General features: G+C 60.7%; 2 protein-coding genes across 9 annotated transcripts in view; one reads left to right on the top strand and one right to left on the bottom strand.

The window, feature by feature from the left end:
* The first annotated feature begins 4247 nt into the window (after positions 1–4247).
* LOC101805082 (semaphorin-3D) lies at positions 4248–17105 on the top strand. Of its 4 annotated transcripts, none has more exons than XM_027467245.3 (18): positions 4248–4658; positions 10607–10767; positions 12393–12534; positions 12679–12741; positions 12891–13010; positions 13099–13192; positions 13292–13420; positions 13520–13665; positions 14062–14176; positions 14258–14327; positions 14415–14559; positions 14637–14859; positions 14978–15054; positions 15138–15179; positions 15385–15542; positions 15641–15705; positions 15832–15965; positions 16040–16268. In XM_027467245.3, the coding sequence occupies exons 1-18, from the start codon at positions 4278–4280 to the stop codon at positions 16115–16117; spliced, it is 2343 nt and encodes a 780-aa protein (XP_027323046.3). In that variant the 5' UTR covers positions 4248–4277; the 3' UTR covers positions 16118–16268. The 4 variants fall into 4 exon arrangements, with proteins under 4 accessions (XP_027323046.3, XP_027323044.3, XP_071900197.1 ...); XM_027467243.3 differs by having other exon boundaries at positions 4256–4658; positions 16035–17105; XM_072044096.1 differs by having other exon boundaries at positions 4643–4658; positions 12374–12534; positions 16035–17105.
* RAD54L2 (RAD54 like 2) overlaps positions 16827–21748 on the bottom strand; it is a 61680-nt gene continuing 56758 nt past the window's right edge. For 4 of the 5 annotated variants that reach the window (XM_005023854.6, XM_027467236.3, XM_072044095.1 and 1 more), the window contains one exon: positions 16827–21673. In XM_005023854.6, coding sequence (XP_005023911.3) covers positions 20685–21673 — 989 coding nt within the window. In that variant the 3' untranslated portion in view covers positions 16827–20684. The remainder of the gene's footprint in view (positions 21674–21748) is intronic. The other variant, XM_027467237.3, reaches the window with a different exon arrangement.

Raw genomic sequence — 21748 nt, 5'->3', positions numbered from 1 at the left:
GCCTGAATGAGTAATGCAAAACCTCAGAAGTGTAGCAACCCTTCTAGCTCTCTCCAGATGATGGTGAAGGATTTGGGAAAACACGCTGGGCGTGACCTGGCCGAGTGGCTCCCTCGAGTGTCTGCAGTGAGGGTTGCAGAGATCTGAGATGTGGGACAGCCAAAAAGGTGTGTGCACAGCCCTGCCGTGGGGTGTGGCGGTAAGAACATGGCCTTGGTGGTGATGTCTGGGTGAATTCATAGCCGCAGAAAGCTTTTTATGAGCTATTGGCAGCAACTTCAGATGCTGGGTATCTGAGTCACCGGGTGCTCCCAGCTCGGCAAAGCCCAGGTGAGTCTGAGTTACATGCAGGTGTTCAGATAAAACATAAACGTAACAGCAGTTTTGCCAGGACTCAAGTTAGAAACAAGACAAGAGTAGGAACAGACTGCACGGAAAAGGGGGAAAAAAAATCTAATTTCACAGTGTGCCTGTCTCCAGTCAAGAATCTCCTTTTCTCTCGTTGGAGGTAGATCTGCATCCTGGTTTTTATGTTCATCATAGAAATAGTGCGGATGTGCCAGCTTCCATTCCTGTGAGGATCATAGTTAAATGACTATGGGAAATTATGGATATTGCTTGTGCCTAAAGATGTTGGAGCAATACCGTGTTACTAACAGAAGTTTGTGATTTCCAGGGGCTGTGCCATGCGTGGCTTGAAAACAACAGTCGCCTGGACAACCTCATGGAAAATCAAGCTACATCTGATATTGTCATATTTCCTCTGGATTCCTCTTCCCCACGAAAACCCAGCGGGTGTCTCTGTGTAATAATTCCCTTGAAGGGCTGTGTTTGTGTGCATTAATGTGTGTATGTGAGCATGAAACATGCCTTCTGCATCGTAACGCATCAGCTGTGCAATACCCAGCTTTATGGAACGTAGGGGAGCCCTCCGCTGGCGTTAGGATGAGATGGCTGGGACAAGGTTATTAATGAATGGGAACAAATAGATCAAGAAGCCAAAAGCATTAAAAAGAGGCACAAAGCCAAAAAAAAAAAAAAAAAAAAGAATTGTAACGTTAAAACAACAGCCTAGGTGATGTAGAAACCTCAGCTATCCCTGGCAGGGTGTCTTTGATGTCTTTGATATTTTTGATACCATTTATATATATTTATGTTTAATAAATGCACCTAAAGCCACAGCTGGTTTGCAACTACTTTGATATCTTTTAGTTATTTTGCTTGTATTTCAAAGACTATTCACAGTTGTGCAGTGCTATTGCCATGCCCTGCATGTTGCCTTGCATGCCGGCCTTCAGCCGTGGATATGACTGAAGATTACAAATGTTGGTTTTTAACATCAGTTAAGACATTTTTAGTCTCTGAAGCAAGAGATGCTGTTTTCTCTCTTTCCCTAAGAAAAGCTAGTGGATTCTTTGATTTCCAATATTTGTTCATATTAAAGCAAGATTAATATTGATACAACAGTGAGGTGGGACCTTCTAAGCAGAACATAGTGATGTAGAGCTAGAGTTGTACTTCCAGTAGCTTTCTAAGAAGAAAAGGGCAAGTGGGATGTGGCAAATCATGTAAAGGGGAAGGAGAGAGAGAAGGAGTGAGCAAAGAAACCAGTGACCATGCTTCCCTCTGCAAGGACAGACGAGGTGCAACTGCAGACTGCCCCCTCTCAACTCCAGGGATTCTTGTGCTGTGGATTCAATAAAACAAGTGCTGCTTTATCTCAGCTGTGGCTCTCTCCAGATTTTGTTCCAAAGAGCAGGAGTGGCACAGTGCATTGCTAATGCAGGGTTCCTGCTCTGCTTGGCTGGGGGCACCTCCACATCACGGGGTGTGATGCAGGGAGCAGAGCAAGAAGGCTGAGACAAATGATCTGCAGCAAACGCACCCTGTGGGGCTGCTTCCTTCTGGGGTTCCTTCCTTCTGCAGTGTGTCAGCAGGGGGAGAGTCACAAATGCGGGACCTTGTGACTGCAGGGTTATCTGGAAAGCAAATGCTCTTAACTTTTTGCAGCTCTGGCTGGAGTAAAAGATCCCCAAAGAGCCAGAGGGATGGGTGCAGGATGGTAGACCAGTTCTGATGCACCTAGGAAAGCAAAATGCCTCTCCTGTGGGTAGTGCAAAGACTGAAACCAGACACATGCAGGGCCTGGTAGGTCCACCTGGGGAACCTCTCTGAAATGCTCTGCTCAGCTTTGTATGGAAAAATACCACGGTAGTGCCACCAGGCACACCCGTTCCATCAGCAGTGGGCAGCAAACCCCTGCTTTTCTCCAAAAAACAAAACTGCTCCACAAACTGGGTTTGCACCACTTGCTGCAAGTGAGCTAAAAAAGGCAGCTCCTAGGGCTTTCCTGCTGAATGCAGCTGTTGGGTCACGTTTTGGTGCCCGTCTCTGCACCCACGGGGCCCTGACCCGCCCAGGCCCTGCCAAATTTACACCCATGGGTGCTGACAGCTCTTTCACATCTGTCTTACCCCAGGAGGTGCAGTGCAGGGGATCATCCTTCACAGGCACGGTGCGTGTCCAGGCTGTGCCACTGGGGAGAGGCTCGGCCCCTCTGCAAATGAAGTGCTCAGCTAATATAAAAGCTAAATATAGCGGCAGGATGGTGCTGGGCAGCACGCTCCAAAGAAAAAAAAAAAAAGGCTCTTATTTACCAGGAGATTACAGCCTTTCAGATGAGGCTTCGATACCTGATAATTCCTCTTCAAGTATCTCTGTTCTCCGTGGTTAGGACTGGGATCGTGCCTGCTGGAAGACCCCAGGGGTCAGCCAGAATAAGGCCGAGAGCCCTGAGCACCCCCTGGCCAGAGGTACGAGCCCCCTCCTGTGCTCTGCCACACTCGGTAACTCAATGCCTCAAGCGAGGCACGTACCTGAACCCAGCCACAGGGCTTGGCATGGGGCAAGGAGGAGGTTTCTCAGAAGCAACCCGTGAGGGGCTGTAATGGAGAGCATCAGCTGCCTGCAGCAGGGAGAGCAGTGCCACCGGCTCGGGGCCAGCGGGGGCTCCTCGGCCCCACGTAGACCGCAGGGCAGGGCTGGCTCCCCTGGCTGGCAGCACTCAGCCTGATGCAGCACCCCCCAGGCCAGGGAGGCAAATCGCTGGGCTTCATTTTTTTTTTTTTTTTTTTTTCTCACAAAGAAAACCTTTTTGGAGCTGCGTTTGGCTTTGGGACGGCAGTAAAACACCGGGACCCAGCCCTGTGCAGTGTTTCTCTGAGCACAGTGCACACACGGAGGTGGAGTGACCCCGGGAGGTGTCACCCCAGCCTCCACATGAGCTGGGAGGGAGGAAGGCTTCCCCCCAACCCCCCAATTCTCTGCCCTTTTCCTCTTCTCTTGGCCACGGTGCAGTGCGGTCAGCAGCCCAGCCTCCCCCAGGTGTCACCTGGCCCCAAATGGCTTGGGGTGAGGCTGGCCCTGCTCGGGGAGGGGGAACAGGACCCCATCCAACTTCGTGCCCTGCATCTTTGGGGCTCCTCTTCTTCTCCTGAGCATGGAGGTTCTCCACGGTGCACTCTTGCTTTTCCCAGCATCTCCTGCCCGGGAAGCACGGAGCCTCCGCCCTGGCATAGGGTGGGTGTCTGCAGGGAGGACCCCGGGTCAGCAGCCTCCCAGGGCTGGCCAGGATTCACCCGTTTCCTATGTAGGAGAGGCCTGGTGATCGCTTCCAGCTGCTAAAGTGCACCTCGCCTTCCTGCCGAGCGCCTGGGTGTGCTTCGAGGAAGCTGGGAAATGAGCGCCCCGCACACCCAGGAGACCGAGGGCTGCAGGCAGCACAATGGGAGGATGGGCTTGTCCAGAAACAGCCCCGAGCTGGGGGAAAGCTCAGGGCTCACCTCTCAGCTGCCTTGTGCCACCGCCTCGCCACCACCTCTGCTGCGGCAAGTGGCGAGTGTCCCGTCACTGCCCTGGCCACCATGGGGGACAAGGAGGTCAGGGGCAGAGGGATGGAGCCCCTAAAAGTGAACTGCCTCTGACCTGGGGACTTGCTGTCATCCCCGGGGCCTTTCTGATGGGCAGGACTTAGGAAATGGCCGGGTCAGTGCACTGGCGGTGGGGCGTTGGACAGTGAAGCCCCTGCTCCCCAAAGCCCTGCTAGGCTGCATCCTTTCCAGCACGTTAATTTGGAGCAGGGCTCAGTTTGGAAACTGATCTCCCAGCTTCCCCCACTTGCTGCACTTTGGATCTCATCCTGGAGTGGCTTTGGAGAGCTCGGACTCGGGAGAGCCTGGATTCCTTTCAGATGAAACCAAACCAAACGTGCTGCAGGAATGCACCTAACGCTCTCCAAGCGCTCGTGGGCGTCCAGTTTATGGGTCCGGATTAGGACCAAGAAGCTGGGAAAACCCTTTGTGATGTGTATCTCTAGGTGTAGATGTAGATGGATAGCACAGACGTTGTGGCCCTGGGCTGTGCCAGCCATTGCCACCAGCACGGTGCTGATGCAGGCACACAGGAGCCTGGATCCATCCAGAGGAACACAACCTCCTCCTTTCCATGACACAGCCTCTGGAGCCCCTTGGGGAAAAGGGGTTCCCTCCGTGAAGGCAGCGCAGGAGCAGCACCTGCACGGCGCCCTTCCCCGTCCCCAGCCCCCGGTGCAGCAGACACGTTTGGCAGAGGCATCCGATGAACTGTTCCACCCCTGCGAGGTACGCCTTGAGCCGAGGGAATGAAAAGTTAAAGGGCAAAGCAGCGCCGCTCCTGATGACTTAAGGCGAGCCCCGCGCCCCGTCTGCGCTGGAGCAGGGGCCGGAGCGGTGCGGGCGCCGCTAGATGGCAATTGCCGCTCGCAGATCCGCGGGGCCCGGCAGGCAGGATGGGGGCTGAGCAGGACACTCGGCACCGGGACAGATGCTCCCGGGGCTGCTTTTATGAATGAAGGCCGCCTCCGGCCCACCCGGCACCCGGCTCCACCCTGCGCGCCCAGCTCGGCGCGCTGCGGCCGGTGCGGGGTGCGCCCGCAGCTCCTTGCCCGTGGGGTCCGCCGGGCTGCTCGGTGAGTAACGAGGGAACTTTTTAATTGCTCGTACGCTTGGCAGGGCCGGCTGGAATATTCGGCATTGTTTCTCCCTCCCGGTGGGACGAAACCGTGCTGCCATTTCCAGCGCAGAGCGGCTCCGGTGCGGAGCGGACAACCGGAGCAGGCTTGACCCTGTGGAAATGAGCGCTCCTCTGGGCTTAACTTGGGCTTGGGGCACTTCGTGTCTTTGTGCAGCGCGGCTTTGGCGCGATTAATCTTCCGCCAACTCCAAAACCGAGAGCAGAGATTGTTCTGCTGCTCGGCTTGCCATAGCTTGCATTGAAAAAGTTTTTGGTGATGATATTTGTGGGCTCTTATCTGTTAACGCCTTAACTTGATCCCGGGAGTTATTTGGACCGCAAAGCTTTTATTTGGACCGTAAAGCTCGTATTTGTACTGTCAAGCTCTCGATCTCCAAAGTGATTTTTGGGGGGCTGTTTCACCTGGACACTGCTGGCAGGTTTCTCCAAGGGGCTGCTCCCGTCTGGGGACCTCTCTGCCGGCCGGAGGTGGCTTTGTTGAATCCCCCCCACCCCCAAATGAAAATTGATCGCTTGCCTTCAGGCAGCTGTGACAGCCTTGCAGAGGAGAAATGCCTCGTTTCGGGCCATCGGATGGAGCAGGCAGGGAGGGAGCAGAGCCGGAGGGACAGCAAGGGAGTGGTGGGGGAGGTTTAGCCCCTGCCCTGTTGCCTCCCAGGGTCTCAGGACAGGGCTGGGGCTGGCCAAGGAGCTGGGAGCTGCGGTGTGGAGGTCTGGTGACACTCGGTTTGAGGATGGCGAGGAGAAGGCTAAACAGTTATGGACAGACACAAATAGCAAAGCACTCGATTGACTTAAATGAAAGCAGAGGGTAATTTCTTCCTGTCCTTGAAACAAGACCTCCGCAAACGGTGCAAACTGTGACAGCGCGCAGTGCCCTGTCCGGGGGAAATGATGCTTGTAATGAGCAGGCTTCGTTGGCCCAGCTGGGGCTGTGAGGCTGGAGGGCAGTGTGAGATCCAGGAACCCAGCACCTTTTGGATGCAGCCTCGTGCCCACAGGAGGAGGGGAAAGTGCTGTGGGAGAAGTGCCCGTAGGGAACCAAATCCATCCAGAAGAACAACGCACTGAGAGCGGTGCGGGGACTGTTGGGAAGGGACTGATGGCACAGTGTGACTGAGACGTGTGCTGCCTGCTCCATCCGCTCCCAGCGGAGCCACTGCTGTCCCCACAGCACCCTGCAGGCAGTGCCCGGACAGTTGAGGACAGGACAGCACCATTGTAATGCCCTGATTGCTGCGGTGCCCGGCGTGCCGAAATCCACGGCTTGCAGTGTGCTCATTGCTGGAGAGCATAAACATCTCCTGCAGAGCTGAGGGCACTGAACGTCCCCGAAAAACTAACAAACGCCCCTATGGCTTATCAGCCAGCGATGGCGAGGTCAATTTGAAAACACAGATATCACTGCTATAAGAAAATACGGGAAGCACTTGTCCCTAATCTAATCTCGCCGAATTCCACGAGGACGCAAGGCAGGGCTCATGCATTCACTCTGCTTTGCTGGTCAGGATTTGGACAGGAAACCCCCCAGGGCGTGTAGGGGCCGTGCCCACCCGGGGTGGCCGCAGCAGAAGGTGCTGCTAATGATGCTCTGGGCAGCCCCCAGCCCCCCGGCCCCGGGGGCTGGCAGCCCTTATCGCAGGCGCGTGTTGCTGGCTTCCCCGCCGCCTGCTGCGCTCCTCTGACACCCGCTCGGGGACTGTTTACAGCACGGACAAGGATTTATTGTAAACTGTGGCTGCCGAGCGCTCGGGGCTGCCTCTTCCTCCGTGTTTGCTCTGTTCCCACTGCGGCTGGGATTACAGCAAGGGGAGTCCCTGAGGGCGCGAGGGCTCACAGGCTCCTGCAGCTGCAGAAGGCGGCTGAAAGCCAGCACCACAGAGGTGCTGGGATGCACCGGCCGAAAAAAACAGCCAGGGTGGGGCTGGGGCTGGGGACTGAGCCCCCCCCCCCTCCCCACCACCACCACTTTTTGAGGAGCCTTGCCATGGTCTGCACAGGAGGGCCAGGGACTGAGGTGCTCTGCACCCTAGAGCCATCACGCATTTGGGAATACCCCAAATGTTTGGGAATACCCCAAAAGGCAGCTGTGACAATTGGGCATCAGCTTGCAGTTGGCCACCGAGGCGTGGGGGCACTTGGGGGCCTGCTCCAAGCCCTGGCTGCCACCAACCCCGGCCTCCACGAGCACCTTCACTGCTCCCCGGTGCGGGCACCATGGGATGGGCACACTCGTGGATGTGCCATCGCCGCGCTCGGTGACCCCGTGCAATCCTGGCACAGCCCCAGCAGAGCCGTGCCTGCGTTATGGGCACTGCCAAACCCGGACTGGCACGGACCGGCACGGCTCGGCACGGCTGCTGCAGCACTCGTGGGTCCTGGGAGCCTGCCCAGGATGTGGTTTCCCTCAGACAATGCGGTTCGCAGGCACATGTCCGCGTGGGGTTATTGTTCTCGTCCAGCTCGCTGGCAGGCTGCCGCTTATTGTGTGCGGAAGCAACTTCGCTGCTCCCACCAGCGGGCTAAGGTTTATTTCCCTGTTTTCCAGGAGGAGATCACTGATGTCAGCTCATTTGGCCAGCGTGAGGGGGAAAAAAAAAAAAAAAAGAAAAAAAAAGAAAAGAAATAGACTTTCAGTTTCAATCTGCCCATTGTCAGCGGGGAGAAGTGCTGCTCTTCCCACGCTGCCCCCGCTCAGAGCTGCGAGTGCCCTGGGCAGTCCCCTTGGCCACATGCAAAACCATGGCCCTTCACTTGGCATCCCTCCTCCTCCTCCTCCTCCTCCTCCTCCTCCTCCTCCTCCTCGCTGGGACGCAGGCAGCAGCGTGCTGGAGCCAAGGGCAGACCCTGGGGGCTGCGAAGGGGCCCGAGGCTGGCAGGGCAGAGCCTCGCAGCTGTAACCACCCAGCAGCTGCAACCCAGAGGCTCTGAGATGAAGCAGGCGGCCACGCAGGCTGCCTCCAGCCTCATTAAAATACTTTCTCTGGCCAAGCCCCCCACGCCTGCTCAACCTCTTCCAATTAGCTCAGGAGGGCAGGGAGCGGGCCTGCTTTTGATGAAAAGAAAACAATTTTTCAGCTGCCCGGTGCTGGGAGGCAGGGTGACAGCCCCGTCGCTCTGAGGAGTGACCGAGGAGCAGGTGCTTGGTGGCCAGCTCCTGCCTCCGCCCCGGCTTTGGAGCTGGGGGGACGCGGAGCAGCTCCTGGCGAGGTGCTGAGCATCCCTGCCCGAAGGGCTGAGCCGGTCAGGAAAAAAAAAAACGTGCTTCAGGGAGCAGGGAGGGGTGGGGGGCAGCTTCAGGGGTGCTGGAGGAGACCCCAGCCCAGCCTGGAGCGCGGGGGCTCCCTGCCTGCGGAGCTGGCCAGCTGCCTCTCGGCCTCCTGCCCGCGGAGCCCCGCGCACATCTGAGCCCGTGCCTGGCTCAGGAAGCCGGGGAAGCGCCCCCGTGGCGGGGCGAGCCTCCGTATCGGGTGTCGGGCCATGTGGTGGGCAAGTGACAAGTGTTGGGCTCAGCCCCGGGGTGTGGGCAGCACCCGGGAATGCGGCTGTGCGCCCAGGGGTCCTGAGGCTTGGGGGACCCAGCCCTGGGGGGGGGTCTCAGCCCCCTTCCCCAGCTTTTAGGGCTGCTGGATGTGTGTGACCAGGGGATTTGTCTCACCCTGATGTTTGCAGGCAGTGCCTCAGCACCCCACTGCCACCCCAGCTCTGCTGTCGGGGGTCCCACTCCATCAGCACCCATCCCCTCCCCATGGAGGGCTCCGCTCCCACCCCTGGCTCTGGGGGGATGACGGGGGGGGCACACGGTGGCTTTGCCCCCCACAGAAGGGGACAAGGCTGACAGCTGCCGCTGCGTGACGGCACGGCGAGCGGGGCGCAGCAGCTGCCGGGGCATCCATCACATCCCGGGGGGGCTGCACCGAGCTCTGCCACCCCTGGACGTGAGACGTGGCCTCGGTGACACGTCCTGGGGCACCGCCGAGCACCCAGAGCGCATCGTGGGGCCCCGTGGAGCCGTGGGGAGGTGAAGGACGGGGGCACGGCACGGTAGCAGCCGTCCCATCCTCCTGCCCTTGCTGGCTGCCAGGTTTTGCCCCGTTTCTCAGCCCCCCCCCAGGCTCCCCCAGCTGCTGCTGGGGCCCCTCCGCAGCCCGGCTGGCCCCAGGCTGTAACTCAAGAAGGCGACGTCCTGAGCGCGGGGGCTCGGGATTAACCGCCAGACAATCGGGGTCTGTGGGGCTGGCACTTGGCAGGGGGTTGCTGCCGAGCTCTCCTCCGGCACGCTCCGTCCCTGGGGATGGAGCTGCTGCCGGGGCCCTTCCGCCCTGGAAATTTGCCTCTCTGGGGCACGGCTTTCACGAGCGAGCTGTATTTTCTGGAGGTTTCTGAGCACGCTGTAAGCTGGGGGGACTTTCCTCTTCCTGGCGTTGCTCCATCTCCTGCAAGACCTTCTGCAGGAGCCTGTCTCCGAAGGAAAAGCCCCCAAATCCCCCAGCACCCAGAGCGTGGGAGCCCCAGGAAGGCATTACCCTGCTGAAATCCCCCCGGCCCGGCAGCCTGCCCTCATCAGCAGCTCCCTCTCCAAGCCCCGATAAAAACAGTCCCAGCTCAGGACAGTTGATTATTTAAAGCTGTCGGCAGTGTTTAATTTAGCCCTGGATTCATCACCCACAGCTTGTTTCCATCCGTGAGACACCCGCTCCCCCTCTCACCGTGTAAACTCTGCAGGGACCGGCTCCTTTCCTCCAGGAGAAATTTGGGGTGAGGGGCTGGGGCTGCGCCCTCCCTGCCCTTTTCCACCCCCCTTTGCAGCCGGGATGCTGCCGGTGGCACGAAGCTGCCGCTGGGTCTCGTGGTGCAGCGGACGAGGGATGTGCCACCCCCGTGTCCCCGCAGCCTGGGGCTGTCCCCGTGTCCTCGGGGAGGTGGCTGTGCCCTGGCTGCCACCTTCAGGGTCCTTAGAGGCTGGCCTTTTCCCTGCTCCTCCAGCAACCCTGTGCGCGTTGGTAGAATAAACCCCTGCCAAATCCTGGGCGCAACCTCTGGATGAGCCCTGGGGTGGCAGGGGGGTGTCTGGGGGGCCCTAAGAGCCCCAAACCTCATCTGGAGGCACAGCCCAGTGCTGCTTCTTGTGGGACAGAGGGAGCGGGGCAGCTGGAGGTGCTCAGCTCCCGGTGCTGTGGTTGCTCCTGCGCAGACCTGCAGGAAGCCCCCAGTCCCTGCACCTGAAGCCTCCACGCTCGTTTAAACCCTTCCACTGTGGGACTCCAAAGAGCTGAAAGCACAGCAGGAGGGTGGGTGCCAGAGCTGCTGCAGTGCAGGACATGCATGAGAAGGGCCAGAAATGTCTCTTTGTCCTGACCTGGCAGCAGCCAGCCCTGCCACCCGCCCCTCTAGGGCACCCAGGGGGGCACCAAACGAGGCTGTGAGGTCCTGGGTGCACCGGGGGGGCTTCCAGAAGTGTGCCTGGGTGCGGAGCAGCTCCCTTGTCCCCCCCCATGGCTGCTCCCTGCATTGCCCCAATTTTCTCCCCTTGCAGCTGAAGGCAGCAGCTCCGTGGTGGCACGATGGCGAGGATGGGGGCTCCCTGTGGGCGCAGGCTGCCGCTGGCTGCCCTCCTGCTCTGCGCCCTGCTGCTGCAGCCGGACACCGCCGGGGCCTGGAAGCAGCACGCCCCGCGCCTCCGTGTTGCCTACAAAGGTAAGGGGAACGCGTCTCCGCGGTGTTTTCCCTGCCTGGGCATGGGCAGGGTGATGGAGCAGGAGAGGGACGTGGCCATGGTGGCACCACGGCTCCGATGTCCCCCAGCAGCCCCCCTGTGCCCCACCTGCCATCTCCCTGCCCATCCTGCTGCATCCCTGCTGCCTGCAATTATTTTGTGAGGGCTTCAGGGCAGGCTCTGTTTGTGCCAAGGGCTTGGAGCAGGGCCCCGGACAGCCTGGGGATGGGGCAGGCTTGCTACGGAGGTGCCTCTGGGTGCCACGGGACATCCCCGGAGCAGTGGTCCTGCTGGTGGCCCAGCTCGGGAGCAGGCGTCAGGGCCAGCTTTTGGTCCTTCCTTGGAGCCGGAGCTGGGAACGTGGAGGGCTCTGCCTTCAAAGCCCCATGGCCAGACGTGCCAGCAGCCCTCCGGTCTTGGGCAGGGGCAGGAGAGGAAGCTCCCAGCATCAGGAGGGCTTGAGGACAATGGGAACGGCGGCAGGGGATGTGACTCAGGGACAGCAGCGGGCAGGTTCAAGGACACGGCGGCGCAAGGAGCTCTCAGGTTGAAAAAAACTTCAGAAAGAAAAAAAAAAAAAAAAAGAAAAGAAAATCGAAATCAAATGAAAGGAGCTCGGAGAGCCCGCCTGCCTCACGTCAGGCCCCAGCAGGGGGGAGGCAGGGGGGCAGCGGGGGAAGACGCAAGCAGCCTGCGGGGAGGAAATGACAGCAGCCGAGGCTGTGGGAGCGGAGGAAGGATGGGGCACGGGGCGCGGGGCTGGGAGCGGTGCTGGTGGCTTCCCCCCCGATGGGGAGGGGGTTTGGCCATGAGGGAGGTGGCTGTGGGGTCACTGCGGGACCTGCTGCACCCACCGGGGCTGGCACAGCTGGCGGGTGTCGAACAGGGCTTCTGCCAGGCTCTGGTCCCCTGACATTTGGTGGCACGGGGTTTGGGTCACCGGCACTGAAGACGTCTCCAGTGCGGCTCTTATCAGCCCGCAGCAGCGAGGGGATGGAAACCCCTCGGAGGCTCAGAGTCTGGCTTCCCCCGGGCTGGGGGATGTCCTGTGGGGCCGGCTCTTCCTCATGCCCCGTGCAGCCGGGCGGTGACCTCAGGAAGCCCCGGGTCACCCTGCTCGGAGGGTGCAAAGGCAGGGGGTGGGACGGGGCCGTCGCAGTGGTCTTGACAAGGAGAAAATCCCCCTGGCCTTGGGAGATACTGAGCATGAAGGAGAGGAGGTTTCTCACCCAGCATCTCAGCCACTGTGCTGGTGGGACATGGGGGTGCCAGCCCCGTCCTCTCCTGAGGACCCAGCACCAATGGCAAGGGCAGGGAGGGGAATGCAGCTGCTGAGCCCGTTCGCTCGGTGGGAAGCAGCCTGGAAATCCCTGCCCCAGGCCCAGGCAGGTACCGGTGCCTGCAGCACGCAGCCGGCTTCTCCTTCCTCACCATTTCCATCTCCCAGCCCCACTTCCTTGGACGGAGCCGTGCCCACAGGGGTCCGGCAGGGTCTCCCCTTGCTCAGCTCCCGGCAGTGGCCCAGGGCCGTGCAGGGAGGTGCAGCTCGCTGACGGGCTGCCCTTCCTCCCACCTCATGCTCCTCAGACCTGCTGAAATCCAACAGCTCCCGCCTGCTGCTGAGCTCAGGGGACGGGCTGGGTTTCCAGGCCCTCCTGCTGGATGAAGACAGGGCCTGGCTGATGGTGGGAGCCAAAAACCACATCTTCCTGCTGCATCTTGACCATCCCGGCAGAGAGCCCGAGAAGGTCGGTGCTGGGCAGGGGGTGCAGACGTGCTCCTGGGCCGGGCTGCCCGCTTTCTCCAGGGGCAGCTCTGGCACCCAGGGCCACGTCCCGTGAAATTGTCCCAAACACGTGCTGCTGCCCGCGCCTCGGGCGCTTCTGTCGCAGATCTTCTGGCCAGCCTCCAGGGAGCAGGTTGAACACTGCCGGCTGGCGGGGAAGGACGTGGAGGTGAGCAGGGCCGGGAGTCCCCAGCTCGGGGCTTTTTGTGCCTCGGCGCAGGCACTCGGCACCCAGAGACCCCAAACCGCGGGGGGCTGCCTGCAAAGCGCGCCGGCTCGGGTCCTCCCTGCCAACAACCACCTCCTCCCCTTGGGCAGACCGAGTGCGCCAACTTCATCCGCTTGCTGCAGCCCTACAACAGCAGCCACGTGTTCGCCTGCGGGACGGGCTCCTACCAGCCCGTCTGCGCCTTCGTCCAGCTGGGAGCCCGCGGCAAGGTGAGCGGCACCCAGAGGGACCCAGTCCCCTCGAGGCTCCCTCCTCCATCAGCTGGTGGAGCTGATGTATCCCCCTGGGCTCTGGCAGGGCGCCCTGATGCGGCTGGTGACCCACTCCCTGCAGTCGGGGCGAGGACGGTGCCCCTACAGCCCCCGGCAGCCCTTCACCGCGCTCCTTGTTGGTAAGGGCTGGGGGAGCCGGGAGCTGGGGCTCCTTGGGGACGCGGCATGCGGGGGGCTGCACCTCCAGCTCCTCCACGTGCCCCCCGCTGACCCCGCAGATGGGGAGCTGTATTCGGGCACCTCCAGCGACTTCATGGGCAGCAGCGCCGCCTTCTTCCGGACCTGGGTGCGCGGGGCCGAGCAGAGCTACATCCGCACGGAGCAGAACCAGGACCACTGGCTGCACGGTACGAGGGGGGCCATGCTCGGCACGATGCCCTGCTCCCATCTCCTCCCCCGTGGCATGGGCATGCCTGCACGGGGTGCTAGCACGCCGTCGCTTCCAGAGCCTGCGTTTGTGGGTGCCTTTGCCATCCCCGACACCTACAACCCGCACGATGACAAGGTCTACGTCTTCTTCCGCGAGACGGCGCTGGAGGCTGGGCAGTGGGACAGGCGGCACATCCATGCGAGGGTGGCCCGGGTCTGCAAGGTCAGTGGGCTCAGGCTGGGATCACACAGGGCAAGCTTTGCCCCCTTGCCGGACACACGGGGAGCGCTGCCTTGTGAAAAGCCACTGTCCCTCTCTTAGGGTTGGGCTGGGGGCTTCCAGAGGTCCCTTCCAACCTTAACCACCCCGTGCTGGTTTGGTGAGCAGGAGCCTGGTTCCCACCTCTGCCTGTGCTTTGCTGCATGGCAGTGAGAAAGCCCCAAGTCCCCTGCCCCACTCAGCAGCTCCCCAGACACCTTCCCACCCCCGGTACCCCACAGCGGGGCGAGGAGCAAGGCTGGGGCTGTCACTGCGGGGGGCTCGGGTGTCCCGCTGCGGGGACAGCCGTGGGGGTGTGTTGGCGGGGCTGGGCTGGGTGCAGCTCTCGTTGCCCGGCAGAACGACGTCGGAGGGAAGCGCAGCCTCATCAACCGCTGGAGCACGTTCCTCAAGGCCCGCCTGGTGTGCTCCATCCCGGGGCCGCAGGGCACCCAGACGCACTTTGACCAGCTGGGTGAGTGGCTGCCTGCCCCAGCCGCCTGGCCGGGAACCCCCCCCTGCACCTCTGGCTCCAGCTCCACCCCTCTCTTTGCAGAGGATGTTTTCCTCCTCCGCACCCGGGACCCTCAGAACCCCCTCATCTTCGGCCTCTTCACGGTGTCCAGGTGAGCCCGTGCCCAGGCACGGGGCAGCCCAGCACCCCCAGCCCCTCTCCCTGCGGTGGGTTGGGTTCGCTGACGGCCGCCCCGCAGCGGTGTCTTCAGCGGCTCCGCCGTCTGCGTCTACTCCATGGCTGCCATCAGGGCGGCCTTCAGCGGCCCCTTCGCGCACAAGGAGGGCTTCGACTACCGCTGGGTGGAATACAAGGGACGCGTCCCCTACCCCCGGCCCGGCATGGTGAGGAGCTGGGAGGGCAGTGGGTAGCGGCAGGAGGGGTCAGCCCGGCGGTGACCCGGCCCCTCGTGTCGCCTCAGTGCCCCAGCGAGACCTACGACCCCCTCCTGCGCTCCACCAAGGATTTCCCTGATGAGGTGATCAGCTTCGTGCGCTCCCACCAGCTGATGTGGGAGCCCGTGCAGCCGCAGGGCCGCCAGCCCGTCCTGGTGAGGGTCAACGTTCCCTACCGGCTCCGGCGGCTCCTGGTGCACCGGCTGGAGACGGAGAGCCGGCACTACGATGTGCTCTTCCTCGGCACGGGTAGGGCATCAGCCCGGCTCTGGGGTTGGGGTCGTCACAGGGTGGCTGGGTGGCAGGAGTGTCCCCCAGCCCCAGGGAGCCCGGCCCCACCAGCTCCTTCTCCCACTGTGTTTGGCAGATGAGGGGAAAGTTCTGAAGGTGGGGCTGGCCAGCGGCACCGAGGTGATTAACCTGGAGGAGATCAGCGTCTCTAAGGTACCACAGAGAGCGGGTGCATGAGGAGGTGGGAGCAGGGACCCCGGCCCTCAGCCTCGCTGGAACCTCTTCCTCTCTTCCAGGCACCTTCTCCCATCCTGGACATGAAGCTGTCACCGAAGCGGGTGAGTCCTCCCTCACACCGGTACCTAAAGGGACGGGGTACTCGCTCCATCCTCAGCATCCCTTGGCCCCAGGGCTTGCACGTGTTGGGGTCCTGCTCCCACCAAGCAGCCTGCTGGTGGCTGGCTCTGTCCCTCTGTCCCCACACCTCCCGGCAGCCTCAGCCCGGCACAGTGCTGAGCGCTGCCGTTCTGCTTGCCCGAGCAGCAGGAGCTGTTGGTGAGCAGCACCCAGGGGCTGTTCCAGCTCGCCCTGTACCGCTGCGAGCTCTACGGCAAAACCTGCACGGATTGCTGCCTGGCCAGGGACCCCTACTGCACCTGGGACGGCAAGACCTGCGCCCCGCACCAGCTGACAGAGAAGAGGTGAGCACCCGCTGGGGCCACCCCGCTCAGGGGCAGCCTGCAGACAGTGGTGGGTGCCTCCACTTGGTGCCACCGTGGTCCTGTCCACCCTCCCACAGGCGTGCCCGGTGCCAGGACGTGCTGAAGCCCGATGTGCTCAGCCAGTGCCAGGATACAGCAGAAGGTGAGCACCAGCCCCAGGGTGATGCTGGGACGAGCGGGCAGCAGGGCACCGGGAAAGCCCCCGGCACCCTCTGTCATCGCCCCTGCACCGGGTGCCGCGCTCTGACCCTGTCTCATCCCCGTGCAGGGACAGCGGTGGCCACGGAGAAGCTGGTTTTCGGCGTGGAGAAGAACTCCACCTTCCTGGAGTGCCTGGCACGCTCCCCACAGACAACGATCCGGTGGCTGGCGTGGCGTGGCGAGGGGTCGGGGCTGAGCGAGGTGCGGGGAGGACAGGGAGGGGGCGCGGGGCGGCTTGGGGACGGTGACCTGAATCTTCCCGTGCACCAGATCAGGACCGGCGGCCACTTCGCGGTGCTGGAGCAGGGGCTGCTGATCCGCCAGCTGGGCAGGGAGGATGCCGGCACCTATGAGTGCCAGGCCGTGGAGCGCTCCTTCTCCCGGCCCCTCACCCGCTACAGCCTCCGCGTCATCCAGCACGAAGCGATGGAGGTGCCGCCGTACCGACGCAGCAAGGGGGTCGAGGGCCCCCGGATGGACCCGCGAGCCTTGGGGGCACCGGGCACCAGCCTTGACACCTACTGCAATGCCCTGTGGCACCAGGAAAGGCAGCGGCAGAAGGCCTGGCACCAGAAGTGGCAGCACCGCTCCCCGGAGAGCAAGAGCGGCCGCGTGCGCCGGCAGCCCCAGGCGCTGTAGGGGTGAGCCGGGGCCGCCTGCTCTCTCTCTCGGCCCTTCTCGCAGGCGGGTGCCAGCTTTGGGACTGCTCCATGCGTCCAACCGCAGGAACTGCGACTACCTCAAGCCACGCCGGGCCCCTCCGCCTCTGCGCGCATCCCAGGGTGCACGACGGGGTGAGGGCACGCGGCCTGGACCAGCTCTCCCAGACACGAAGCCTCGGGCGCCCTGCAGAGTATTTATTCTCCTCGGTTTTCTCCAGCCCTTAGGGGTGATGGTTATTAGCAGCAGTGATGAAGATGGGGGGCGGGAATGGAAACAAACCATTCTGTACCTGGCCACGGTCACAGGTCCCCGGACCCCGTGTCATCCCCAGCGCCTGCGCCCAGCCCCACCCACCCCAGCCCAGGCTGCTTTTACAAATTCCAGACAGAGAAACAGGCAGTTATACCAACTTACAATTTATTATTTTTTAAAAAAATGACATGAAACACAAGTAAAAATAAATACATCATATAAACAACAAATTGTTCAAAGTCTCTGCTCTGGGAGATCAGGCAAGCACGTCCCGTTCGACAGAGAGAAGAGGGAAGCACATGGTCATGCGTGGGGCACCGACCCACCCACCCTGCTAGAGACACTCCTCTTGCCAACCACAAAAAGACCGTCCACAAACTAAGGCGGTAGTAAAAAAAAAAAAAAAAAAAAAAAAAAAAAAGAAAAGCCATAATAGTAACAACCCCAAAACAACAGGAAAAAAACAAAAACAAAAACAAAATGAGACTCATCGATGGATTCATTCAGGCTCCCCCCGCAGGTGCGGATCTGCCGGAGGCTCCAAGCTGGACGCTGTTGCCCCGTGGAAGGGGCCGTGTTCTCCCCTCGAGATGCAAGGAGCCCTCATCCCCACTGAAATCTAGCTGGACTACGTTCCCCTCGAGATCTCTCCCCCACCCCACCCGTCCCTCCCTGTCCTCCCAAGCCCGGATTAACAAAATTCATCTGAGCGCGGCACGGAACGCCAGTCGCGGAGGCGTTTGCTGTACCTGTCCCTTTCGGCCTGGAGCCCATCCACAAACCGAGAGTGATTCTCTGGGGTTCAGCTGACATCATTAGGCCAAAATATAACCATTTCTAGTGAAGCTCCCTTTGCTTGCTGCAGTATTTTCCTTTCTGTGCCTGCCCATATCCACCCCACCGGCATCCCAGCAGATCCTGCCCTGCGTGGGCTGCTCTGGGCTGCGTTGCCCCCACCCCACCCCATCCATGGGCCAACCCCTCCCCGCTGGGGCTGACTGGGCCACCCCGGGTCTTCCTCAGCTTCCAAAAAACTTTGGCAGAGTGTCCTGCACTGCTGTCCTCAGCACCACCCGCAGCCCTGCTGCGCGCCGGCAGCCGCTTCCAGCCGGTCATTTGGAGACAGAAATTCAGCAGCAAAAAGAAAAAAAAAAAAGGAAGATCTAAGCTGTGAGGGGAAAGCCCCCGTTCCAGGACAGGACCCTCTGCAGCAGAACCACGCGTTAGGGATGGGAGAAGGGTGGGGAGGGGAGAGGAGACCCATGGGAGAGGAGATGTAAGGGCTCGGAGAGGTCCCCTGCTGCAGGAACGCCCTGGATGATCCCCACGGAGAGCGAGGAGCAGCCCCAGGGCCCCTCACCCAGGGGTGGCAGCCACCTCCTGGCCAAGGCTCTGATGGCTGCAGGGGACCTGTCCCCTCTCCACAAGGGCGCCGTGGGCTGGCAGGGAGCAGGAGGGGGCACAGGGCCCTGCTGTGCTCGGCTGGGCAGCGGGGGCTCACGGCAGGCACTTGGCCAGCGGGGCACCCGGTGCTTGACACAGGGAGGCCACCAGCAGAGCGGCCACCTGGTGGCACCCAGCCTGCTCCCTGCGGGCTACGGCCACCTCCAGCACCCACGGGTGTGCCAGGGACATCTCTGTGCCCTGCTGCAGTGCAGGGCTGCAGAAAAGCCCCATTGGGAGGCTTCCCCCAGAGGAACTCTGCTATACTGACCAGCGCCGCGGAGCTGGGCTGCAGCAGGGTGCCGGTGCCAGTCTGCTCCCACTCCGGCCTCCTCCGGGTCCTGCTCACAAGCCCGCTGGTCTCACCCCTGGCTATTCTGGCCAAGGAAAGCCCTCGCCTCTGCCCCCTTCCCCCAAATCCACCGGCAATCTGACAGCCTCACAGGGATGCAACGGACATCTGGGCGAACTCGTCATACAATCAGTGGCACAGGATTGCGCATGAGGGGGACACACAGAGCACAGGAGGGCATGACTCACAGATGCAGCACTGTCAAGTCTTTGGAGAAACTTGCATGAACACCATCAGTTAATTTGCTTTGTTACTTTTGTGGGGGGGTTTGATTTTTATTTCCATGGTGCATCCAAAGACAAGTTGTCCAGCAGTTTGCTCAGAACCCCTCGGTTTTCAACTCCTAGGATATGTTAAAGAAGAAAGCACTATTTTAATGTTTGTCTTTTTTTAAAAAAATAATTAAAATAATTTGCATAGCTAAACTGTTGATCTAAGGCTTCTATGAATGGTGTGGTTATGTTCGACAGACAATGTCCATTAAACAGAGAAAGACACTAGGAAAGCCCTGGAACGTTTTTTTATTGTCGTTGTGACACACGAGCACACACACAGCCCCTTGCTCTCTCTTTCTCTCTCAAGAGGGGAGGTCTCCAGCTCACCGTTGGTGAAGGATGACAGGACATCCTGCCCTTCCCTACCTGGTCCCAGCAGGTATCAGTGACTGCTGCTTTCACAGCAGGCCCTTAGAAGCTGCCCCTGCTCCAAGATCCCAGCCCTGCTCTGGGGCAGGCCCCCAAGGCGCAGACCCGGCCTGGTGACAGCCAGATGGGGACAAAGAGGGTCCCGGACTGCAGGGCCCCATCCCGGGGCGTTCACCCCCCACACACATCCAGCTGTGCTCATGGGACCTGCATGGAGCTGCCTCTCCTCCAGAGCCCTGGCACGGAGAGGAGCAGCCTGCGTGCTCGCTGTCAGTGCCAGGGCCAACCCTTCCTCACGCCCTCCTCCTCCTCACCAGGACCAAGCACAAGAAGCTCCCACACGTGCTCCTCCACCTGCCCTGACACAGCGAGGGGACTCTGTCCTCCCTCCTGCTGCTCCCCAGCAGCAGAGGGGAGCTCCTGGGGGTGCTACAGGGAGCTGCCGCGGCTGTGCTCTGGGCAGCTGGCTGCTTCTCCCCACACAGACAACCCGACGAGCAACCACTGCAGGACAGAGGCCAACATTTTATTATTATTATTTTTTTTTTAATATGGAAATTAATTTAAAAATCGAAGGAAAGAGCCCCCCCAACAATAAATATTATGCCTTGGCGTAATAAATTAAGGTAGAGGTTCTGTGCAGGGGGAAGTTGCTCCAATCAGAGTCACCAGCAAGGGGCACTGGGGCCAGAACCACGTCCCATCCCAACCTCCTCTGGTGCCTGGTGCTGTTCAGAAGGAGCAGCAAGCCCAGCAACCCCCGGATGCACTGGGTCATGGAGCTGGGGGAGTCACCAGGATTCCCCTCCAGTGGCCACCACCAGGTCTGGCTTGGCTCTGCTGCTTGGGTGGGACCCACAGGGGCCCGGGGAGCCCTCACTCAAGTTTCATGTGAATTTGATAGAAGTTGACAAATTGTTGGTGGGGTGATTTTTTTTTTTCCTTTTTTTTTTTTTTTTTGGTAAAAAACATCAATCCCTCCCCCTTCCCCCCCCCCCAACACACACAATGTAAAGTCCCCCCTCTCCCTCCCCAGTAAAAATGCTTCGCCCCCAACCTCTGCTGGAGTCACTGCCCCCGGCCCGCCCCTCCCCAAGTGAGAGAAGTTCACAGATAAGGCAGTTTGTGTGAGGAGGAGCTCAGCCCTGCCAGCGGTCAAGCCCGTGCCTCCAGGCCTGCGAAGGGCAGGGACTCGTGGCACCAAGCCTCCCCCTTTCAGACAAGACAGAACAGAGACAGACAGACAGACAGAGCGTGGGAGGGAGGCACTCCTATGGTCTGCGTTACTGCTTCCCTCCTCCCCTGGCTCTTGCTCCCCCCGGCCCTCGCAGGTCCGCTCTACGCCCCCCACCCATCTCCCAGCTCCCAGTACAATTCAGATCCTTGACAGCTAAAAAACAAACAAACCAACAAAACAAAACGAAAAGAAAACAAACACCACGCCACACCCTTCGCATCCTTCTCCACCCACTGCTGTGGCCCAGAGGGGAAATCCTGACTCCCAAGAAGGTCCTGCAACTTTTTTTGCCTCCTGGTGGAGCTGAGACCGAGCAGGAGCCAGGCCCATTATTTCCCTGTGATCTCTATAACATCGTCGTCTTTGTCCTCGTCATTAGAGCTGCATCCCACCTCTGGGACCTCCTGGGGTTCAAACTGAGGCACCTGGGACCGAAGGAGGCCCCCGGCCGGGTAGCCCGAGTGAGGGGACACGTAGCCAGGGTAGGCAGATGCCATGCTCCTGGGAAGGCTGCTAGGCAAGATGGGGGCTGGGAAAGGAGCAAACATCCTGGGCTCGGGCAGGAGTGACTGCGTGAAGGGAAGCGAGTAACTGGGCAGCACCCCTGTCAGAGAAGGGTTTAGCATGAACGAGGGGACGCTGGCGGTGACTGAGGTAGCAGCAGAAGAGCTGGCGGTGCCGGCTGTCAGCAGAGGGTCAGTAGTCACAGGGAACACCAGATGAGGGTCTGGGAGTAAATTGGACAGCTGGTAGTAAGAGGACCCAGTGCCCATGTACAAGGAGTTTCCTGGTTGGGAGGCAAACGGATGGGTTAGGTTGTGGTTTAAAGAGACAGGAGGCATGGCGAACCCACCAGAGACAGGGTACCCGTGTTCATACGGCTGCACGGATGATGGCAACTGGCGCTTTTTCTGCTGCCTGAGGGCTTGCTCCTCCGGAGCCGACGGCGAGCTTGACTTGCGCTTGTTGCCCCGTAAGTCCAACACCGAGTGGGCATCCGCGTGCTGGCTGCTGGCCGGCAAGGCTGAAGACACGGAGGGAGCCATGCAGTGAATCCCAGCACGCTGCTCGGCTCCTCGAGCTGCTAGGCCAGGCGCGTTGTCCGTGCGGGCAGGGTGGCCTTGGGCAGCGTTGGTGCTGGGAGAGCTGTGCCGGGACTCCCGGGCTGCCGCGGCCTCTGCGTACTGCTGCAGCTCGCTGATGATCTCGGGGCTGTCGGGGGATATGGGCCGAGTGAGCTCCTCCGCGCTGGGGAGCTGTGGTGATGAGGCACTGTGACTGCCGTTGCTCGCGGACTCCAGCGACGAGCTCTGGGAGCCTGGAAGCAAGGAGGTGGAGGAGGTGAAACACAGCCTTGGAGGAAAAGCTGGGGGCTGAGAGGCAGTGATGGGAA

The sequence above is a fragment of the Anas platyrhynchos genome, chromosome 13, assembly GCF_047663525.1.
Source record: "Anas platyrhynchos isolate ZD024472 breed Pekin duck chromosome 13, IASCAAS_PekinDuck_T2T, whole genome shotgun sequence".
Taxonomy (NCBI): domain Eukaryota; kingdom Metazoa; phylum Chordata; class Aves; order Anseriformes; family Anatidae; genus Anas; species Anas platyrhynchos.
Note: the sequence above shows the minus strand (reverse complement) of the source record. Positions and strands in the feature narration are given on the sequence as shown.